Below are 23,195 nucleotides of genomic sequence, written 5' to 3' on the forward strand. Positions count from 1 at the left end.
ATTGCTTTGGTTCCATAGTAGGATAGAAGCTCTTCAGGGATAGAGATCAAGTTTTTCTAGTTTATCTCAAGATCTTAGGTACCTGACACTTTTAACAGATACTTATTAAATGTTTGGTGATGAACTGTGCTTAAGAAAACAGAAGGGACCTAGTGTTTTAGCTCAGCGGTCCCTGAGTTTCCCAAATAGTGACTGCCTTTCTCATTAGAGTTCCATGCCTCCCCATATTTCCCCAGCTCCACCAGCGTTGCTAACCCCTTCATCTTAAACATCAGGAAAGTGAAGCTCAAATAAATCAAATGACCTGCCTAAGAGAACATGCCCGAGTTCAAGGCAGAGTCGACATTAGAACTCAATCTATCTAACTCCAGAGCTCCTGTTCTTTCCACTTTAGTACCAAGTAGTACTGTCAGTGAAGAGTATTCCGAGGGACCTGTGGGCTCCACCTGGGGACGATAACCCAGAAGGAAGGGGCTCGTTCACACCAGACTGATTAAACTGGGCCAGAACTTGAGTTAAATTTGAAGTTAGTGTTCTTATAAAAAACAAAACAAAAAAACAACCAATCAAACAAAAACAGTGATGAGCTAGCTACATTCATTCATCAAAAAACAGGAATAATTTAAATGGACATTCTTTGTGTGAGGAAAGCTTAAAATTATGCCAAAAGAGAAAAACATACCATATAACAATGTCTGTTGAAAATATTGTTTTTATTATAAACAATATAAACACTTCCTAAAACATTTTGCAAATATAATACACTTTCTTTTCTTGTCTGAGTTTTTAGAACATGATCTCTCAATACAATGGTTCTTCCTTTGATGGTCATTCATATGTTCAATTAAGTACCAAGTGCCAGGCACTGCAAAATATTCCAAGGGATTGAAGGGGAAAAAAAGGGAGAGAAAAAAGGCATGGTTTCATTCTTCAAGAGGACCAAAATCCAGTAGACTGCTTTTATTTTGGATAGCTCTGCTTTAAAATATACACTTACAATTTATAAGATATGTTTTAGTCTGTTTCTTTCAAAAATAGCTTATATATCCAAGGTAAACTGGACAATTAAAACAATTATCTAGATAAAACCGTTAATACTTTTAGTCTTAAATAATCAATGATTTATGAAAAAGTGATGCTGTGCCCTTAGATCATTTTATTAACAATTTTAACTTACTTTTATATCTTTGAAAGACTTGAAGTATTTTATTAAGAGTTAAAAGAAATATCTGCCTTCTTTGAGAGTAGTCCTTGAGTCACTAACAAAAGTGAAAATTAAACAGAATCCAAAGTTCACAGCTACTGTCCTCACCATTAGTGTTTGTCTCTTGTCTTTGGTAGTGTTGACATTTCCTTAGTGTCTGCATGAAGAGGGGCATGTACATCCAAATATTTTTAGTACAAAACTCAGATTATCTCTGGAAAGCTGTCTGCAAGATATCTATTACAGACATTTCCCTTCGGTTTACCTTTGTGTATGGCTGTCATATGCTCCCCTGAATTCTATTTTCATACCATTTTATACTACTAGTAAAGATGGTTGATTGATGATGTAAATGTGATTTACTTTTATGTCTTTACAAAGTCTCCTTATAAATATATTGAGCTTTTTTTGACAGAGCACATATTCCATTTTTGATCCGGGAATATTGCAACTACAGTTTTCGTATCGCACACAAGAATTAAGTGATCCTTAGAGATAATGAATTTCATTACTTTAAAATTCAATGTGGTTCCAGCCACACATAGTTGTAGAAACTAAATATTCAAAGATAACTTACTGAAGCTTGTTCACAGAACTAAGCTTTCCCCTGATATCGCTCTCTCCCTCCCTAGCAACTCCCCACCCCCCAAAAAATGTCTGGAAGTATTATCCTAAATGATCTCTAGGATTTAAATAATATTTTAAAAGCATTTAACACCACAATAGGGAATTTGTTGGCATGACGCGGACAATACGGTTACTCCAGATGCTATATTCAAACTGTATGGGACCGTTGAAAAAATAGATATAACCTGTAAGAAAAACACCAAAAAGAAAATTTCAGAGTTTGAAAATTATTGTTCTACTCTAGCTAACATTAAAAGCCCAATCTGTTAGATCCACTTTTTAAAAAACATTCCAATGTTTATAAACACCTCTAATGCTGTAATATATTGCTTATAATTTAAAGAAGGGGAAAGGAATAAAGATTTCTAGTTCTTCTAAATTGTCATCCAGAATTAAGTGCTCTCTTGCCATGAGCTTCAGTTTTGATGCTTGAATTATTGATATTTCCTATTTGTCATTAGTTAGAGACATAATTTCCATAATTAAAGCAAAAAATCATTATGCAGTTATGATGTTATTGGTCTTCATATATAAATTAATCCCCACTCCACCCTGATATGAATTATGGCAATAGTCTGCATCTTACTATCTTTAAATTTAAGGTAGTGTTTAAGATTTGTCATTTTTTAAAGGTTTAGCCTATTTTATTCACAGAATTGGAGTTATAAAGTAAAATTCTCATTTATTCTAAGAGTATTAATTTTTGTTTACTGTCTGTGTAAGTAGTCACACAGGAATGGCTAATTCCTTAACAGCTAGACATTTTTTAGCACATCTAAGCTCTATATAAAAAAATCCTTTAGCAGAAAATGATTTTTGATGGGCTACATAAACCCTCCATTAAGGACAGTGCAATGGAAGTAGTTACCATTTTTCTCGTAGACAGCATCTACTTTATCACCAATTCCTGGGAAGTTCTCTTCTATTAGTCTGGGGTAGTCTTTATCCATCCTCTGGTTAGTATCATCATAGCTATTTAATAAAAAAAAGAAATTCTTAAGTAAGTTGTAGGTGAATTATCTTAGAAAGGAAATATTACCTTCGAATGGATATAATGGCAGCTTTCAAAATTGACAAAAGTTTCAAAATTTTAAGTCAATTTAAAACATTTGGTAGCTTTTTAAAATTAAGAATTATAATACTGAATATATAGTGGGATACCTGGTGAGAATTTTGACTTGCCTAAAGGCCAACTTTGTAAAGACAGTTAAAAGCTCATTTCCATTTCAAAATTTGTGTAACTGGGAGTTCCTGTTGTGGCTCAGTGGAAATGAATCTGACTAGGAACCGTGAGGTCGTGAGTTCAATCTCTGGCCTCGCTCAGTGGGTTGAGGATCTGGCATTGCCATGAGCTGTGGTGTAGGTCACAGATGTGGGTCGGATCTAGCATTGTTGTGGCTGTGGTATAGGCTGGCAGCTACAGCTCCAATTCAGCCCCTAGCCTGGGAAACTCCATATGCCATGGGTGTGGTCCTAAAAAACAAACAAACAAACAAAAAAAAAACCAAACAACAAAAAAAAACATACACACAAAATTTGTGTAACTGTTACAAAAATATGTTATTAGGAAAATGTTCCTGGAGTTAAATAAACATAAGTTTACAATTGAATAATTATCTGTTAATCTCCCACAACTTGCTAAGTGCAACAATGGATACAAAACTAAGGTTTAATTTCTGTACGAAAACGTTATATAGGCATATGGTGGTACTAAAGCTAGGAAGGGAAGCATAGCTTTCCCTCCCATAGTTATATGGTTTATACTCCTCCTCCCCTGCACATATTCAACTCTAGCCAACCAAACACATTCTGAAATTAACCTAGCACAGCCTCCTGTGATATACTATTCCTGCTGTTACCTGTGACAGTTTTTTTTTTTTATTTTCAAGGTATGTTCCAGTAGATAAAAGGTAAGAACTACTGAACTATCAAGAAAGCTAATACATATACACACAAAACTCCAACACTAAGCAATAGAAGCTACACATCAGGTGAGAGTAAATGAGAGATGTCATGGGAATTACATGAGAACCTTTGAATGCATGACCAAAAATATTTTGTAGTTGAAATGGTATTTCAAGTTACCTTTAAATGATGGGTAGAATTTCAAGAGAGAGAGGTGTAGGGAAAGACCTCTAGCAAAGAAATTGTATAGGGGAAGGTTATGGGGAGAAAAAAGCATATTGTGTTTGAGAAATGGTATGCAATCCATCTTGACTGAACATAGCATTCATATAGGGCAAGAGGACTGAAACACAGTACCAGGTAGAACCTCAAAGTTATATTTGAGGTCATGAATGGCATTACCAGAAATAAAGAAGTCAAAAGGTAAAGTTGATCTATATAGGAGTGTGTGTGTACACACATGCATGTGTGTGTAGAGAGGAAGTAAAGCTACCATTTTAAAAACTTCAAGTATTAGGTACCTGTGAGATAATCAGCCTGCATATAGACATGGATTTGGTCGTAGAAGTACTGCCAATGTCAGTGCTGACTTAAGCTCTTCATATGTTTTAGACATTCCAGCTCCACTTGTTCTTTATAAGGGGGTGACTTTACAAACTATAAGCCTCTCAGCTTCCTGGCTGACCTCTCCAATGGATCAAAAGACATTGGAAATTGTGGCTTTCTTTCACTCAGTCTTTTCCTGTACCTATTCTTATGTCCTCTCTAGCCGCAGAAGATGGAGCTACACATAAACTGAGAGAGGATGGCAAGAAAGGGAATCTAGGAGAATGGTGACAAGGAATGATGTCAAAATAAGACAGACGGTCTTGCCATGCTTGAAGGCCAACAAATGGCTAAGAGAGAAAAGAGTGGCCCAGAAGAGGTATGAATTGTATGTGTAATTTCAAGAAGGCTTGAGACTTTTAAATACCTGTCTTAAAAGCCACTTGTAGGAGCTGACATGGGACAGAAATTAACCACGGGTTTGACATTTAAAATAACACAGGAGATAATTTAAAGTAGCATTCCAGGCTCTCTTTGCCTCTGTAACACAGGATGAGGGGTCAGTAAATACGGCTGCCGTACCTCCAGACCTGGTTTCCTGAGAAGAAGAGAGTCTTCCCTGTAGCCTCAAAGTGAACGGCTGCGCTTATCCTTTTAACCTCTTTTGAAAATCCCAGTTCAGATATTTTTTTAGGATAACCTTCCAGAATATCATAACCATTAAGAGCCCAAAATTTTCTGCCTAGAATAAATGGAAGAATTGTTTTGTTATTCAAGGGAACTCACATAGGTAAACATTTACTTAACAAGAAAAGACTCATTTTACACATCTAGAAATAAATCAATCAGTTTATGAAACACAAAAAATGAACATTATTCAACTGAAAAATAGGATTTAAAATCCTAATTTCCTAAGTGTAAGTGTAGCCAACCAAATATTATAATTGGTTTGGCAACTTATTACCTCTGAATATTAATCTTGGAACTGGGCGAAAAATGCATTAAGGTTTCTACATAAACAAGCAGCACAGTAGGAACAGAAAATTCAGTTGAAACCCAGAAATTTGATTGAACACCAGGTATAAAATTATTTTCTTCTCTAAAAAGTAACTCATTATAGCATTAGTTGTAACACAAAATAGAAACATTGTTAATAGAATGCTATGTAGTCATTATAAATTATGACTATGAAACCAGAATAGCAACTTTCAAAGATTTTATGTCAAGGGAACAAGTAGAATATTAAAATATATACAAATTATGAATATAAATATTTAAAATATGTATAACATGGTGAAAGGCTAGAAAATTAAGTGAGAAAATAAATGGACTTTTCAGAACGGAGAATTGTGGATATTTTTTCAGTTTTTCAAAATGTACCTCGTTATAACATTTGCTGGGTAAATAATTTTTAAGAGGTAAGAAGAAAAAAAACTGACATGATTGCTATGAAACAGAGTGGATATGATAAGTAACAATGTAGACATTTTACTTGTCAAATCTGGGAACACTTGGTAGAAAGGTCTCAGGTGCTTTCTGGTTTCCATTTTGTTATACTTGACTTTTAATTTAGGTATCTTTTTGACAATGACCATTGTATTTAGCCTCTGGTAGCATCAAGTTCATCACTGCTTGCTCTGGACATGTGGGAGGTGTTGCTGGTGGAAAGCTTACCTCTAAAGATGAAGATAAGGTCACGGGTGGGGTGCTCATATGCAGCATCGATACGGTTGGGAAGTTCTGGCCAAAATGATTTTGTCAAGAACAGCTCAGCATCAACCTGCTGAGGATGCAGACGCCAGAAGAATCTAACACAAAGTAAAAATGCAGAGTTTGCCATCATTTTTTCAAGTGCAATCTTTCTATTCCTCTAGCCACCTGTCTCTTCATCAATACAAGTTAGACACAACCCTTCCCTGTCTCTTGTGAAGGAGAAAAATTGCCACTTCCCTTTAAGTGCCAGTTAACAAGCTGTTGCTATCTTAACTCCAGCCTAAAGTACGGACTTCTAAAATCTCACAGAGCCTTTGTGAAGACTCCAAGTCCTTTGTGGGCTGGGACCACACTTTATTCAATTTTGCCTATCATGTAAGTGGCAAGCAGATGTGCCAGGTACTGTGTTGAGCTCTGGAAGGAAAACATGAATTACACAAACTATGATTCCAAGATCTCATAGCCTGGAGAAACTGATACATGAGAATATACTTGGAGAACAATATAATTAGTGCTATAATGGAGGAGGTGGGAATGCTATTGGATCACACATGAGGAAGCAATTAATTGATTAATGAATAAATGAACAAATAAGGGTATTAAAACAATATCAAAATTAAATATTAATATTTCATTTTTCATCACCTATAGATTCAGGTTCCTCTCAAATTTTAAAATATGTTACCAGAACTGAAGTTTCTCCATACCAAAAGAATTCATGTGGAATTATGAGTAACAGATTACTAATATGGTAATTGATTTCAATACTTGTGTGTTGTTTAAATAAATAAATCTAATTTCTATATTTGCTTGGTTATCTTTTTAAGAAAAACTACAACCAAAGATGTAAAAAGAAGCCATATGACACCAACCTTTTCCACTGAAAAGGAAAATGTTTATCCATCAGTTATTTATTTCATCTGAAATAAGTTCTATTATTTTCAAAATTCTATTATTTTCACAAATTTCACCTTTCTTTGGAAGTTTGGATGTTTCGGCAGTTTGTATACATGGATGTAGATGTTTCGCAAATGTTTTATGTGTAGATTTTATAAAATAATAGCAAGAGTACCTGTCTTTAAAGATCAGGGTTTCTCCTCGGAGACTGGTAATGGCATCCAGGGATAATGAAGGATCACATTTGTCTGGTGTTTTGGGATGTTTAGGGTTGGGGTCTTCATCTCCTGGACCTGAAGTTATGAAATGAGTGAAAGAAGTTACTGAGGATGACCTGACCTACCAATGGAGAGCAGGAAGTGTTTCCCTCCAGGGAGGGACTCCTGCCACTCCTGCAGAATTCTTCAAACACCCACAATCCATTTACTTCCTCCAGAGTTACCAAGGTCTTGCCTATGGAACTTCCCCTCTGTTTTCCTCTTTCAAGACCCTCGAGAACCATCTCAACCACTAATTCAGCTTTATTGAGGTTTGTCAGAGAAATGAAGCCTGGGGTGGGGGAGCAAGGACTTTGAGGAAACTTCCCCCATGTTTGCACAACCTTCTCTTGAGAAACCCATTCCCCTCAAAGCCATTTTTTGTGGCACATCATCTGTGTGGGAGATCTCCTGTGGGCTCTTTCTCTTGCCTATTTTGCCCCCTGGCAATATCAGGTCATTTTGCTTTACCAGTTTACCGCAGTTCAGCTGCATCTCTGATATATGGTGCCACATGTTCATAACTTTTCCACCAGTTCACATGAATGCAAAAGGGATGCACTGCGTAAAATAATTCTAAACTTCTTTTAATCTACCTAGTACTTAGTTCTACCATCAGTTCCTTCCTCAGCCGATATTGTAGAAATATAAAAAACTGCAAAATTCTCACCTGTGCCTACACTAGCTACTATAGTAGATTAAAATCCAGAAGGGAACATAATAGGTTAAGGTGACATGATCCAGTTTTCCGAGCCCTATGTTCCAGAGTTGTTTACACTGATGGCTCCATACTTTAATTCTATTTATGGCAGGTAATTTTGCTCATTTGGGTTGAGTTTTAATTATTTTGTAAACATTATTTTAAATTTGGAAGAAAAAAAGATTTTTACAAATGGTCATTATAGACATTAATTAAAAGCTACAACAGGTCTCTTGAATGATTTTACTGTGGCAAACTGTAGTGGTTGAGAGAATACCCAGAATTTATAAAAGTTGGTTAAAAATCTCACTTTCACCCTGCGAAATCAGTATGAAAGTTATCGCAAAAGCTGTGTTACTATCCAGATATGTTTCAGTTAGCTATGTTACTATCAATACACTAAACTCTATAGGCTTAGTTTTTGCTTTGGTTAACTGAAGAATAAAATATTTTCTTCTTATGTCAGAAGTATTGTGAGGGTATCAAGTGTACCTTGCACTGTATAAAACACAAATATGATGAGTTACATTTTGCAAAAATTTTAGAGAATAGACTATTTTCTGCTTGAGCAGGTAGTTTGATTTGGAAAGAAAGAAAATGGGCCTATTTTCCGAGGTTTTGAAAACAAACCTCGGAACAGTAATAGTGGTAATGGTAAACTCACTAATACTTTAGAAAATAAATATATAAATCTTTCTGCTTTCATTTTTTTGTTTGTATGTATGTTTTTTTTTTTTTTAAGAGCCTCACCTGTGGCATATGGAGGTTCCCAGGCCAGGGGTCAAATTGGAGCTGTAGCTGCTGGTCTACACCACAGCCACAGCAAAGCCAGATCTGAGCTGCCTCTGCAACCTACACCACAGCTCATGGCAATGCTGGATCCTTAACCCACTGGGCAAGGCCAGGGATCGAACCTGCATCGTCATGGATACTAGCTAGATTTGTTGCCACTGAGCCACGATGGGAAATCGTCTATTCTGCTTTTAAACTGGTAAATTAATAGTTACCATAGAGAGACTGGATCCCTTGTACATCATCATCAGGAAGCATAAAGTGGCTTTTGCCAGTGTAGGTATAGATAGGAAACATGAGGGCTCCTGGGTCCTTGGAGTGGTCAAGACCTAAGGAATGGCCAAACTCATGGGCAGCAACAAGAAACAAGTTGTAGCCTGTAAGAAAACAAAGAAACTGAGCAAATAGTGTCTTCCAACGATGAAGTAACAAAATAAATGTCATTTTCCTCATTATCTGGTACTGTCACCATTTCTATTTCGAGGCTATTTTACTCATTTTTTAAAAATTAATCTTCGGTAGCTTAAAGAGAGATTCAAAACACTGATTTAATCATTATAATAATTTCAATCCTCTCTTTGATTATAGTTGCCTATACAATTAGACCATCAATCGATTGATTAGTAATCAATAAGGATTTGCTATGAAAACACTGGTAATCCTGATTTGCTCTTTGCTTTCTCAGGTCAGGTGAGGAGAGCAGACAGTGATGACCTTAAATGAAAACTCACTGGAAAACATACAGGGTGGTACATATCTAGGGTACTGCCTAGAATATCATCTAAACAGGAGGCAGCATCCAGAGGTATGATGACCAAGCATAGCGGATGCACTAAATTGGGTCTCTGGGAATCTACCTGAGAAAAAATCCCAATCAAATTGATCCTTCTTAGAATATCTCCAGTCTCTAGAGTTTAAAGAAACAGAAATTCTGGACATGATTAAGGGAGTTTCCTCTCAAAGACTACAGTGTCACTGTATTTTCTCTAGTCATCTTTCCAACAATTGTTGGGCCTCTTAATACAGGTATTTAAAATTGGGGAAAGTATTTTAAAAGAAAACGAACACCTGAAACATGGAGCCAATGGTTTCTCTTTGACGTTAAAAACCTTTTCCTGGGAATTCCTGTCATGGCTCAATGGTTACAAACCTGACTAGTATCCATGAGGATGGGGGTTCAATCCCTGCCCTCACTCAATATGTTAAGGATCTGGCGTTGCTGTGAGCTGCGGTGTAGCCCACAGACATGGTTTGGATCCTGTATTACTGTGGCTGTGGCATAGGCCAGCAGTGACAGCTCTGATTCGACCCCTAGCCTGGGAACCTCCATATGCTGCAGGTGTGGCACTAAAAAGTTAAAAAAACAAAAACAAAAAAACCAACAACCAAAAAACCCTTTGCTATCATTGCCTGTGCATGAAGAAAATGTATAACCAACTGGGTAAATTGTACAGACCATAAGCATGATCAAAATTCACAGTAATCTGAATAAGTAATTCTTTATTAAAATGACTTCATTAAAATTAAAGTTCTTTCAGCTGAAAATTTTATCCTGATTTATGGATGTTTTCATTCATTTCAATTAAATGTTTTAAACTCAGAATTTATGCAGGAACCAAAAACTGAGGCTTACTGTGACTCTGTCTTAACAATAGCAGATGTTATTCTTTCTTCCTAAAATCATTCTTACTTGAGAAATATTCAGAATATATATGTATATTCAAAATATATGTGTAAATTCTCACCTCTCCCTCAAAGAAAGATTGGAGGCATAGGCATTGAGACATTGATCATTCAAGGCCCAGTTTTACTTTTTGAAAAATAATCCTTTTTTAAAAAGAATAGTAAAAATCAGCTGTTTATGAAAACTACCTCTACTTGTCACAACCAAGAGTCCATATTGTTTTAAAGTTAAGTCCTAGTGGGGACAACCTGGTTTTTCTGCCTAAATTAACACTTCTAATTCTTTTGAATCTTAAGGATTCAACTACTGACTGAATTCACTCAACAGTCAGTTTCATTTTGATCTTGTAAACACAGTTTCATCTGGTCTGTCTCATGCCTTTTGGAGTAAGACATTATCTTGATTTGTTAGACTGGTATTTGTAGAATCAGTGGTATAGCCAAGTCCAAAACAAGTAACTCATGTAACAGAAAGCAGATATTTGACTGGATGGGTGCCATTAATACTTCTACAAGGGAAAAAAACTCTTTCAATTTATATTCAACTGATTCATAATCTACACATTTATCTCTGATAGTTTTTAGATGTATATTTATAACAAACTGTACTTCTTCAACATGGCAAAAAGTAATACACAATAACAACACCTTCATTGACAGATAGCATTTTGTCTTGTTACAAGGTTAGCTAGTATCCCTCGAGCCACTAGACTAAGTAGATTTTGCTCATTTTTAATATTCTATATTGGTTTTTAGAAATGTTACTCATAGAGAGTATTAAGTAAATTATTAAACATTTTTTGGAAAATATCAAATACCAAATATAATTTATAGTATGCTTCTTAACTTCTTATCAATGAGTTAATGGTCTAATCTAAGCTCATAATCATGAATAATATCTTTATAAGAAATATTACCTTTGGAACTACTTGTCCAGGTTTCATCATCATCAAAATGGGCATCTCCTCCATAATTTGGTCCGGGAGGAAAAGCATGAGCCAACAGACCAGATGGTCCATCAAATGGGTAGAAGTCTCCATGCTCTACACACAAAATCAAGAGTTAAGAATCTAATTACACCCAGTGGTACCTAGTGCAGGTACTTGATGAATTTTTGTTGAAGTCTATAAAAAGTAATGCATGACTAAAAGAAGGAATATAAGAATCAAACCAATTAAGGAGCAGAATATAAAAAAGTTCAAAAATTATTCTGCATCATTACCTTTAGTTCCAAAAGAGATCATGATGTCAGCAGTACCATTGTGAATTCTGGTAAAATTCAGAGGTGTCACATCAGACCAAACTTTGAAGGCTTTTTTGAATGCCTTTTCAACTTCAGAATGAGTCAAATCAGGCGTGTAATTCACAATCCTATTCAACAGAGAAAGTTTCAATCAAATTTTGGAAGGTGAAAGTTATTTTAGAATACATTTTCTTAGAATACTGCTTTTTAACTCAAAATGCAATGTCTTCTCCCAAAGTTCTACTAGAGGGCCATTGTTTCAAAAAATGTATTCATTACAATGCCATAAAGGCCAAAAAAATGAAGAATTCAATCAGAATTTGGGTATTTGCAAATATTTGGCCATTTGGCATCTTAAATTTAAAGTAACTAGATATTTAATGAAACATATATTGCATGCTTAAAGTTTTCAATCACTGTAGCCTAAACAAATGAAATAGCTCTGAAAAAGTTCATAGAGTGAAACTCTCCACTTTTAGCACTGTTGTAGTAAATATGTCTGATTACTACATTGGCAGATTTTCTCGAAACTACTTTTACTTCTATTTATATTTCACATATAAAAGAAATGCATTGATATTTACAATAAAAATCAATGCATTTTGTTAATGTAAAAATAATATATGCTATGCAATATCCTCATCAAGAGTATTAAAGTTATAACAGGACCTACTTAATTTCTAGTTTATCCTTTAAGGCCTATCTAAAACAATGGAATCACACATTGTCTGTCATCTGTAGCTTGTGCTGAAAATCAGATATTGGATACTATTTTAAAAACCTAACAGATATTAAAGAAAGATAGTCTATGATTTACCTGTAGGTTAAGTTCATTTGGGACCATTTGAGAGTACGAGGAAAAACATTGTATTCACCCACATCAGGGACCCCACATCTTGGTTTTTTCATGATGTCCAAGGTGTTATCATCAAGCTTTCCAGTCACCTCTAAGCCGAAAAAAGACTGCATTTCTTTAAGCCTGTCAACCACGGAGCTTGCTGCCGTTTTCTTCAGGATTCCAGCAGGATTCATAGGGTAGTAGTATGATTTCAGGTAGTTCTAGAAAAGAGACCAAAATGACCTGCTTAAAAGAAGGGCATTTATGAGACGTATCACACCACTGGGATTGGCAAAATACTCTACCTCTGCCAACTGGAAGTCTTCCTCGGACAAATCACCGTCACTGTCATTGGGAATGGGCAGGGACCAACAGTGGGTCCAGCTCAAGAAGAGGAAGGCAGCCAGGACACCTGGGTGCATCTTGAATGGTAGTGCCTGGAGGCTGCTGCCTTTCACAGACAAGTACCTTTTCTTTTATAGGCCTACAATGGTGAGTCATCATTTACGGACAAGTTTCAACTTCCTACTCAGTCAAAGGTAAACATGCTTACATGGCGACTTTTTTTTCTCCAAAGAAGTGTGGTTTGTGGTAGAATTTGAGGGAAATATAAAATGAGGGCTTCTCTTGTTTCAGCAGGGTCTCGAAAACCATCTGGCAAAATAACAGCCTCAGCATATTTATGGCTATTGTGGGAAAAAACAGTAAATTTTTCACTTTACTTGGCAAAAATGTTTTCTCCTTTGTAGGAATATAGCTACTTTTACTTTTTCAGATAAGAATATCAAGATGGTACCCTTATGTCCATAAAGAGAAACCTAGTCCTCTTTCCAGAATGTTTGTAATCGGGTGAATTTTAAACTTCATTTTCTCCAGAGCAACTAAGAGAGAAAGGTGTATACCTGAGGGCCACAGAATTGGACCAGATCCAAACTTGGACTCTAAGCACTAGACTGGAGTGTTGTGGTCAAAATTTAAAAGCACTGGGTGACTTCTCAACAAACATGGAGTCCTGCATGAATTCCCTATGGGTCCAGGCAGAAGTAGAGGAATAGATTAGAAAACAATGTATTAGAATACAATAGCTACCACATATTAAGGGATTACTGCATGCTAGGCTTAAAAGGCATTATCTCATTCAATCCATACAATAGTTTTATGAAGTAGGTGCTATTGGAAGGCTTTTTTTTTAACTTTATGAATAATCTGTGATACAGAGAAGTTAAATCATGGTACTATCAGCATTTGAATCCAGGCCAGCGGACTGAAGATTTCATGTTCTTAACCACCCTCAAATATGACCTCCTCTATCCCATCTACTCTCAGCTATTTTCTCAAAAATAGAGATGCTTGGTTCCCACACCTATGGGAGTGCTCAGGAAAACTAGGGTTCTGTGGCCACTTTCAAGTTTCTTGATTTTCATTTTTCTGTTTGAATAATTGAAGTACCTTTGATCCAACAACTCAGGAAAATAGTCTTAATGGGGCCTCTAGTCTATTATTCCCTTTAGAACTTCACGTATTTAATACCATGAAATCAGAATGCCATCTTTGGTCCCTTGCAGATATAAATAAGAGAGCAATATGGGCCCTGATTTCAGACTGATTCAATGATTAAAAATGCAAAGTAAGGAGTTCCCATTGTGGCTCAGAGAATTAAAAAATCCAACAGTCTTCATGAGAATGTGGGCTTGATCCCTAGCCTCACTCTGTGGGTTAGGATCTGATGTTGCCATGGCATAGGTTGCAGAAGTGGCTCAGATCCAGTGTTGCCCTGGCTGTGATGTAGGCCTGCAGCTGCAGCTCCAATTTGTGCCTAGCACTGGAATTTCCATACGCCTCAGGTGCATTTGTAAAAAGAAAAAAAAAAATTGCAAGTTGATTTATGTGATTAAGATTAGAGAGAAGCTTAGGCCAGAAACATACTAAGACAAACAGAAGGTGCATGAATGCATATTGGGGTAAGCAGGGAAGGGGTATCCAAACACGTGGGTAAATGCTATAACCTAAATTAGACAGTACCTCAGAGGATAACAGAAAAATCTATCAAATGTAAGCAATCACTTGAGGGAAATTTATTATTCACTTATCCAAAATAGAGCCAAATAGATTCTTATAGTTGATTATTTCCAATGAGTTTAAGACTAGATTTGGGCTTTATCAGCAATGCAAAATAATTATTTGTTTTAAGCCTCTCCCATGCACAACATTTAATTTCAAGATAAGGTCAAAATTATCCAAAAATTTGATTCACCTATTAAGCTTATAGGAAATCATTTGTTAGAAAGAATGTGCTTTTACCAATACATTTTAATAAACTTTTAATGCCACATTAGAAAATTGTAAAAAAAGAAGTTCTTAAAGTACTTTAAAAAATAATGACATTTTATGTAATGTTTGAAATGGATAAAAAGAATCAGACTACCTGTAATTAGAGATCTTCTTATATTTATAGAAATGTTACCACTTTAAACTCGAATTTTTTAAAAGCCCTTTTAGTTATTAAATAATGAATATTTATTGGGCATCAGCTCTGCACGCTACTATGCTAGTCACTATGAAGATGAGATGAAGGATAAGATGAGAGCCTTTTTCTTGGGATGACTACATATCATCTCCCCCATAAAGAAACATTTTAATAACAGTGAAAATAAATGTTACTGTTTTTCAATTTTAAAAATAACGCATATACCAAAGCAGTTTAAGTATTTTATTAATCTCTCATTTCACTTAAGAATATAAACGATGCAAAAGAACAAACACGAAAAGTTAATGAGAATGTGCTGTCACACGTTCTGTGATTTTCTTTGGGATAAATAAAAAAAATCCTCAGAAGATTAAAGTAGAAATTGATTCCTTAGGAAATTAACCAGACTTCTTGCCTATAAGCTATTGTTCATGAAGGATTGGTTTTAGACAGTGATCAGGATGTGTCATCACATGGAAATGTGTTGGCACACTGCTTGTAAACACAAGTCCTTTATCTCAGGTTAATTGTTAAAATAAAAGGCAGGCCTTCTGTTAACCACTGGCAAAGTGGTTTGCGGTTTCAGACAACACCTTTAGCACAATGAGGCTGAGCTGTTATTTGCAAATGGTTCTAACAAGCTTATGAACCCATGGGAAATTTGAAAACCTCTAGAATGAGCAAACAAAACTGTGGATGAAATTAGGTATGTGTATCTACTGCTGATTCAGACATAAGCAATATGGGACTTTTTTTAAAAAAAATATGTCATCATTAGTTTCTAACTTCAAAACATCACCAGGAAGAGAACAAAAACCATCAATGAGCAATCCTTGAGTAAAGCACAGGGGTGTTCCAGAGTAGAAGCAATAGGAAAATTGTTGGCTTAAAATTATGAAAATTCTGTAAATCAAAGAAACTTTAAGATAAAAAGCGTGGTTTCAGTTTAGAGTGCTGTAAATGATCAGTGTTGACAACAACACTTATTATCTTTATTTTTCTAAAAGAAAATGATTTGACTCTGTAACTCCATGAAGTAATGATTTTTGTAAACCCTCTCTAATGGTAGCTTTTGATCTCTAGGGGTAACACAGGGTGTGATGGCTTGAAGCAGGATCTTATTTCCCTGCCCAGGAATTGAACCTGGGCTGTAGCAATGAAAGTGCTGAATCACTAGACTACAAGAGACTAGTGGCTAGAATACGGGCCCTAGTGCTTGCCTTCTTTGAAAAAAGAATTTTACAAAGAGATTGATATTATAAAGCAGGCATAGAGTTTATTAGAGGCACAGTGCGTGGGAGAGTACTCAAAGAAGCAATTTATTTAAGACAGAAGCAAGGCTGTACATTGCGAGAAAAGGATGGGTGCCCCCCCAGTAAGGAGCACTCAAAAGATGTGGTTTAGGAGTTCCCATCATGGCGCAGTGGTTAACGAATCCGACTAGGACCGTGAGGTTGTGGGTTCGATCCCTGGCCTTGCTTAGTGGGTTAAGGATCCGGCGTTGCTGTGAGCTGTGGTGTAGGTTGAAGACACGGCTCAGATCCTGAGTTGCTGTGGCTCTGGTGTAGGCCAGCAGCTATGGCGCCGATTAGACCCCTAGCTTGGGAACCTCCATATGCCGAGAGAGCGGCCCAAGAAATGGCAAAAAAAAAAAAAAAAAAAAAAAGATGTGGTTTAAATCATTTACATGGGGTAGTTTTCTGTCTTTTTTCTCCTTTGGCCAATCACCTTGTTCACGGTCCACATCTGATTTGACTCAGGCCCTCCCAATGTGTGCACATCTTTTAGCCAATGAATTCCAGCCTGAGGGTCCTTGGGAAGCTGATAGGACATATTATAGGCTAGTGCCCCCTCCCCTTTTGACCCCAGGAACTTTTCTGCGTGTGTCCTCTGGGAAGTCTTCTTGACCTCAAGAATAAGGGAAATATGGTCTCCTTATCTTTTACTCAAGCAGAGCTTATCTCCTCTTTGTTCTCACCTTTACCTTTACCTTGAGATGTCAGAAGGAGACAGCTCTAAGTGCTCAGCCTGCTTCAGTCACCTATCTTTACCTTCAAGTGTAAACAGGAGACTGGTTATAAATAGGAAACCAGGAAACAGGTTGTAAATGCTTCACCTGGGTCCCACCTATCTCCTACCTCACTTTGTTCTAGTCTCTGATTTTCTGTCCTTTTTAAATTTTTTTTTCACCTATAACCTCATAAAATGGGCACATGTGCTTTTAAAAAAAAGAACTAATCTAGAATTAAAACACTTAATCAGATTGCACCCTAGATTAAGGTGTAAGAGTGCCCCACTTAACCTACGTATGCGTAATCATGGCATAATCCTCTATTTATTTCTTTCTTTTACAGCCATACCTGTAGCATATGGAAGTTCCTGGATTAGGGGTCGAATTGGAGCTGCAGCTGTGGTCCACGCCACAGCCACGGCAACACTAGAGTCAAGCTGCATCCACAGCCTATACTGCAGTTTATGGCAACACAGGATCCTTAATTCACTGAGCGAGGGAATTGAGCCCACATCCTCACAGAGACAATGTCAGGTCCTTAACCTGCTGAGCCACAACAGAAACTCCCATAATCCACTATTTTAGATGTGGAAGCTGCAAAGCAGGTCAGCAATTTTGGAGGTCACTTACTTTTAACATCTGAATTGCATGCTCTTCAGAGTTCCTGCATTCATTTTGGGTTGATCTACAAAAGAAATAAATAGAATCTGCAAAAAAAAAAAAAAAAAAAATTGTTTTTAGTTCTTACTAGAGTATGACATCTGAAAGTCAAAACACAATTTCCTGGGCTCCGTTCCTAATGAATTTTAATTTTTATTGTGTTTTGCTAAAAAGAGTGGTCACTGAATGTCCACCTCTTCCAGCTTTAACCAAATACTGTGAGAGAAAACAGCCAGGAATAGAACACACTTTCTAGCCCATCCCTGTGCAAATGTCTCTGAAAAATTCAGGATTGTTTGGCAGTGAATAATAGAAATGAAAACAAGCTAGAGAAATGGGGCCTGAGTGGTTTTTAACAACAAGCAATTTCAGTGTATTTTAAAATCCCTAATATTTAAACAATGAAGCAAAAAGGCTATTTTTAAAACAGCCTAACCTCACCTTGTGACCTTAATTCACTGAAGTAGAAGTTGTTACATAATTTTAAACAAAAGATTTTCTGATTTAAAAAGTAATATACAAAAAAAGTAATAAACTTATTACATAAGACTGGAAAATAGGGAAAAAACTAGAAGAAAAAAATGACTGTGATACCCAAGTTTTTTTAGATTTTTATATATATATAAAATATATATAATTTATATGCAAAATATATATAAACAAAATATAAAAAATCTGTATATATATATAAAATCTAAAAAATCTTAGGGTATCACAGTCATTTTTATCTTCTAGTTTTTTCCCTATTTTCCAGTCTTATGTAATAAGTTTATTACTTTTTTGTATATTACTTTTTTTTTTACTTTTTGTCTTTTTAGGGCCACACCCATGGCATATGGAGATTCCCCAGCTAAGGGTCCAACTGGAGCTACACCACAATAACAGCAAAGCAGGATCCGAGCCACATCTGCAACTTACACCACAGCTCACGGGAATGCCGGATCCTTAACCCACTGAGGGAGGCCAGGGATTGAAACTGCATCCTCATGGGTGCTGGTCGAGTTTGTTAACCACTGAGCCAAAACAGGAACTCCCTGCATTTTACTTTTTAAATCAGATAATCTTTTGTTTAAAAACATGTAACAACTTCTACTTTATCCTTAAAGTTGATTTATTTAGATGATAGTCAATCTTAAAGGTTTTTAAAATCAGTACTTTCCAGAATTCAAAAACTTGCCAGATTATTTGTATGCCTCATCTATTTTATTTTCAATTCTAAGTCATCTTTAATACATTTGGGGTAACCGTCATCCATGGTTTGCCTTTCTTCATTGAATCTATTACAAAATCGAGAATGGACTCAGAATTGAACAAAATGTATCTTAATAATGCTCTGCATTAAGGAGTTAATAATTTAAAATTTTTCTACATACCCTAGTTAATTAATTTCTGAAGATTATAGACAGGAACTCACTGCTGCCATAAACTGCCAACAAAGGCAAACTTAATCTCACTGCTAGGATGATTTCATACCTTCAGTACTTGTCTGCAGTGAAAAAGGTGGTCATCCCATCCAGAATGGTGCTTTTGTTGGCTTCAAATTGTCTCTGGATTCTTTTCAAAGTCAAAATAACCACTAGCATTCTAGTTTTGATATCTAGATTTAAAAGAGATAGGAAGAAGTCTTCAGATCATTACGATGGCTCATTCCTAATTCTTACTCTCAGATACCACCCTGTGTCTCCCTGCACAAGAGGGAAGGGTCACTGGTTTGCTTTAAGGAGTTTATGTCCTTAACTTCCTGACCTCAACCCTTCCACTGCTAACTAGTACTTTTCTGGGGCCCTCTTGCAAAATAGCGTCTAGGTAGGTTCTGCCAAAGCGAGGCGCTGGAGAGCTGGAGGAGAAAGCCAGGTGCTCCTGTCCTCTCTCTCTTCCTTGGGAGGTGTGACACTGTCTCTAGTCCTCTGTAGATGGCCCCTCCTGCTGTGGTTCCAGCTCCGTGCAGGCTGCCCCACCATGGACTCTTAACTCCCCTCTGTCAGTCTCCAGGATTGGTCACATCATCTCCTCCCTCTGTCCCCTAGCCTCAGGGGCTGGTAGAGGTTTTCAGGGTTGCTACAAGGTCCTTTCACTCTTCTGTTTATCTTCTCAGCCCTTCCATCACCTGTGAAACTTAATCCTCTAATACCTAACGTGGTTTCTGGTTCCTGGTTGGATCCTCACTGATATACAGTTGATGACATAAGGATTAAAGTAGGAAAACAGTAACACATTTTCCAGTCCCAATAAGTGCTAATTTACTGTACCTTCTTGTACATTAAATGTATCTTATGTCTTAAAATTTAATGTATAGTTTCATGTATAAATTATATATTTATTTTAAGATACAAGGATAATAATAGCTCCCTATTTTTAAATTTCACAGAGAGTAAGAAAAGAAATGAAATGAAAGTTTTGGAGTTCTCACTGTGGCTCAGCAAGTTAAGAACCCTACATAGTGTCTGTAAGGATGTGGGTTGAATCTCTGGTCTCTCTCAGTGGGTTAAGGATCTGGCATTGCTGCAAGCTGCAGCGTAGGCCAGCAGCTACAGGTCTGATTCAACCCACAGCCTAGGAATTTCCATATGCTTTGGGTGTGGCCATAAGAAGAAATCATTATAATAAAAGCTTTATTTTGATGGTAAAGGTAATGACTGTCTTACCCTGTCTCCAAGGCCTACAGGTAAGGAACATTTTCTCCTGGCCAAGACTGATGTCATGTCCTTTACTAATTAGATTATAAGTTAATTGTTATCCATTAATTGGATTATATTTCAATTAATAAATCTCCCACCATTAATAGGACTTTCTTTTCTTACAAAAATTTGGACTGTATTTAATATAAATTCTATAAATTTTAACAGGATGGATTTTACAAAACAGTACTCTGTAATCTGTACCAGCCATGCATTTTGCTAAAGGGCAACATACAATAATAATAAGCTTCTCTTCTGAGATGGGAAAAAGATTTGGAGAATCTTAAACTAGAGGTTCACAGATAATTATTATAAAATATGCCTTTTGAAATAAGATTAAAAATTTGGATGAAAAATAAATGGAGGCCAACCTGATAATCCTGATTTTCTCAGATCCAGACTTCCACAAACTCGTGAAGAACTCTCCTTACTTTAATATGTCTTAGGACTGCCTTTTTCAAAAGAGATGCTGTGAAACCCCATTCCACAGGTTATCAGAGGCGTTCCACCAATATTAATAGTAGGCAGGAAGAAAGGTAGCAGGAGCAGGAGGAGGAAAAGAGGGAACCATCTATGGTCAAATAAATTTAAGAGATATTGGGTTAAACAACCATGAACCAGTTTCTTTCTTGGAGGAATTCTCGGAGCTTCATGAGATCATGAAAATCTAAGAAAGGGCTAGAGCTTAGAGTGATTCACACAGTTGTTTGAGCTTTGAACAGTTTTCTGTTGCTTCTTGGCAGGGTTGGAATTCCACAGTACACATATTAGGGAAAAGCTGTCTTAGAGAATTAGCAAGGCAAGAAAATACTTCTAGAATGAGAAGAAAACCTTGAGCTCCCTTGTGGCCCAGCAGGTTGAGGATCTGGCATTGTTATTGCAGCAGTTCAGGTCACTGTTGTGGTGTGGTTTTAATCCATGGCCCAGGAACTTCCAGGTACAGCCAAAACAAAAAGCAAACAAAAAAACCCCAAAACAAACAAAAACCTCAAACTTCATCAAAAGGGAGAGCTTGGTACATTTGACGTCACCCTTGGAGAACATTTTTTTCTGGCTAAAGTGGGTGTGTATCAGATAAGGTACATCGGAGCCTCGGGGTCATTGGAATGGTGAGGCCCCAAAGTGTGGCCAAATTCATGTGCAGCAACAGCAAGTAGGTTAATGTCTATGAAGGAATATAGCATCAATGATCCAGGTAGAACCACACAAAATCAGATTTTTCAGGCAAATTCTTTAAGCCTCATTAATTATATCTCTTCTGTGTTGCATATTTAGTGGAGAAGGAAAAAAGCAAGGATACCCTTTTCAATGGTCTGAGGCAAGTGACCCTGACACAGCAAGTGCCCAAGTGGTCCAGGCTGGAGTTTCCATCACCAATTCATTGAGTCCTTTGACTCCTCAGTTGTTAGGCAGTAATGATTAAGAGAAAAATGATGGTCACTTTACTTGCAGTGAAAAAGAATATGTGGGCATTGCACAACTGCACCATTATATCAAAAACTTAGTTTGGAAAATGTAAAAAAAAAATAATAATAATAACAGGGAGACCCCATTGTGGCTCAGCAGGTTAAGAACCCCACAATATCCCCATGAGGATATGGGTTAAGGATCCACAAGCTGCAGCGTAGTCACAGATGTGGCTCAGATCCCATGTTGCTGTGGCTGTGGCATGGGCCTCAGTTGCACCTCTGATTTGACCCCTGGCCAGGGAACTTCATTTGCTGCAGGTGCAGCTGTAAAAAAGAAAGAAAAAAAAGAAAGGAAGGAAGGAGAAAGCAAGCAAGCAAATACTGTACTGATTTTGGCCCTGAAACCAGGCAGACCCATCTGTGGAGAGGGGATAAGGAATTCAGTCTTATAGAATGAGTAGGAGTATTTAATTGTAAAGTAAATGGCACATTTTAAGAATTTGATCATTGTATTTTTGTAACTTTTGTTGTTGTTTATATTGTTAATAGCCAAAACACCTGATGAATAATATGTGCTTGACATAGAATACCTACGAAAAGTTAAATTTGAATCAATGATAATGGAGTTTATCTGGAGTTTGTTTGGGCACTATGAAAACAATTGGTGAGCTTCTAGCAATAATGGACACATGAGGGAGACTCAAATTTGAGGTTTTAGGTTATTTAAAGCATTTAGCAACATTTGCATTAAAACTATAAACATACCAATTACATCAATTCTTGTTGATTCAGGCAAGCCTTCTGGCAGAAAGTAGCCGGCAAATACATCTATTAGTATGTAGTTGATATAAACACACACCTCTCCTAATTCCCCATTTGCCCAAGTTAGAGACGTTTTTCAGCAAGCTTTTCTATGCTCTTTAGTTAATTAAAAAGGATATATTTTCTATGCCAGATCAGGGACACGATGACATTCTTTCTCTAATAAGAAAATAGAGAGGTTGTGGATAGATATTTAATGCCTGTGTTGCCTGTCTCTTAATATATTAGTTAAAGCGTTAGTGAAGAGTAGGAATATAATATAAAGCCATAAAACATGAAATAACCATCATTGTTTTATATCTGAATATATAGACACTATGTTTTATTTGCACATCACTGTAAATTATTTCCACCACACTGAAGCTGCAACGGTCAACAGTTAGAAACCATGTTACTTCTTCTTCAACCACCGGGGGTGGGGGGGGAGGGTGTGAAAAACCTGGGTCAAGTCAAGCTTTGCAGTGTTAGCACACAGTCCTGGCGGTGTCAGTTTCACCATCCAAGACCTCAAAAAGCATTTTCGTTGATTCTGTTTTATTGCCTTAATTGCTGTTGGGGATCTGAGATAGAAAACTCAATGTTTTGACAATTTATTTACATAAAATGGACAAATCAATTTTCTCCCAAATGGGGAACTTTTGTCACTTTGACTACCCTTTGAGGTCAATGATTGCACAAATTCAGTGAATAGGATTACATCAGTGCTGACTGAAAGATATTCCCCTTTCCCTTTGGAATCATTT

General features: G+C 36.6%; 1 protein-coding gene across 4 annotated transcripts in view; it reads right to left on the bottom strand.

The window, feature by feature from the left end:
* MMP13 (matrix metallopeptidase 13) overlaps positions 697-23,195 on the bottom strand; it is a 67,698-nt gene continuing 45,199 nt past the window's right edge. Inside the window, exons 3-14 of one of the 4 annotated variants that reach the window (XM_021062712.1) lie at positions 19,017-19,140; positions 17,514-17,590; positions 13,308-13,430; positions 12,385-12,626; positions 11,547-11,695; positions 11,242-11,367; positions 8,857-9,018; positions 7,068-7,185; positions 5,957-6,090; positions 4,865-5,024; positions 2,700-2,803; positions 697-2,016 (exon numbers count right to left, since the gene is read on the bottom strand). In XM_021062712.1, coding sequence (XP_020918371.1) covers positions 1,916-2,016; positions 2,700-2,803; positions 4,865-5,024; positions 5,957-6,090; positions 7,068-7,185; positions 8,857-9,018; positions 11,242-11,367; positions 11,547-11,695; positions 12,385-12,599 — 1,269 coding nt within the window. In that variant the 5' untranslated portion in view covers positions 12,600-12,626; positions 13,308-13,430; positions 17,514-17,590; positions 19,017-19,140 and the 3' untranslated portion in view covers positions 697-1,915. Of the gene's footprint in view, positions 2,017-2,699; positions 2,804-4,864; positions 5,025-5,956; positions 6,091-7,067; positions 7,186-8,856; positions 9,019-11,241; positions 11,368-11,546; positions 11,696-12,384; positions 12,627-12,710; positions 12,938-13,307; positions 13,431-17,513; positions 17,591-19,016; positions 19,141-20,592; positions 21,791-23,195 lie in introns of those variants that run through there. The other 3 variants (XM_021062711.1, XM_021062710.1, XM_003129808.5) reach the window with 3 other exon arrangements.

The sequence above is a fragment of the Sus scrofa genome, chromosome 9, assembly GCF_000003025.6.
Source record: "Sus scrofa isolate TJ Tabasco breed Duroc chromosome 9, Sscrofa11.1, whole genome shotgun sequence".
Taxonomy (NCBI): Eukaryota; Metazoa; Chordata; class Mammalia; order Artiodactyla; family Suidae; genus Sus; species Sus scrofa.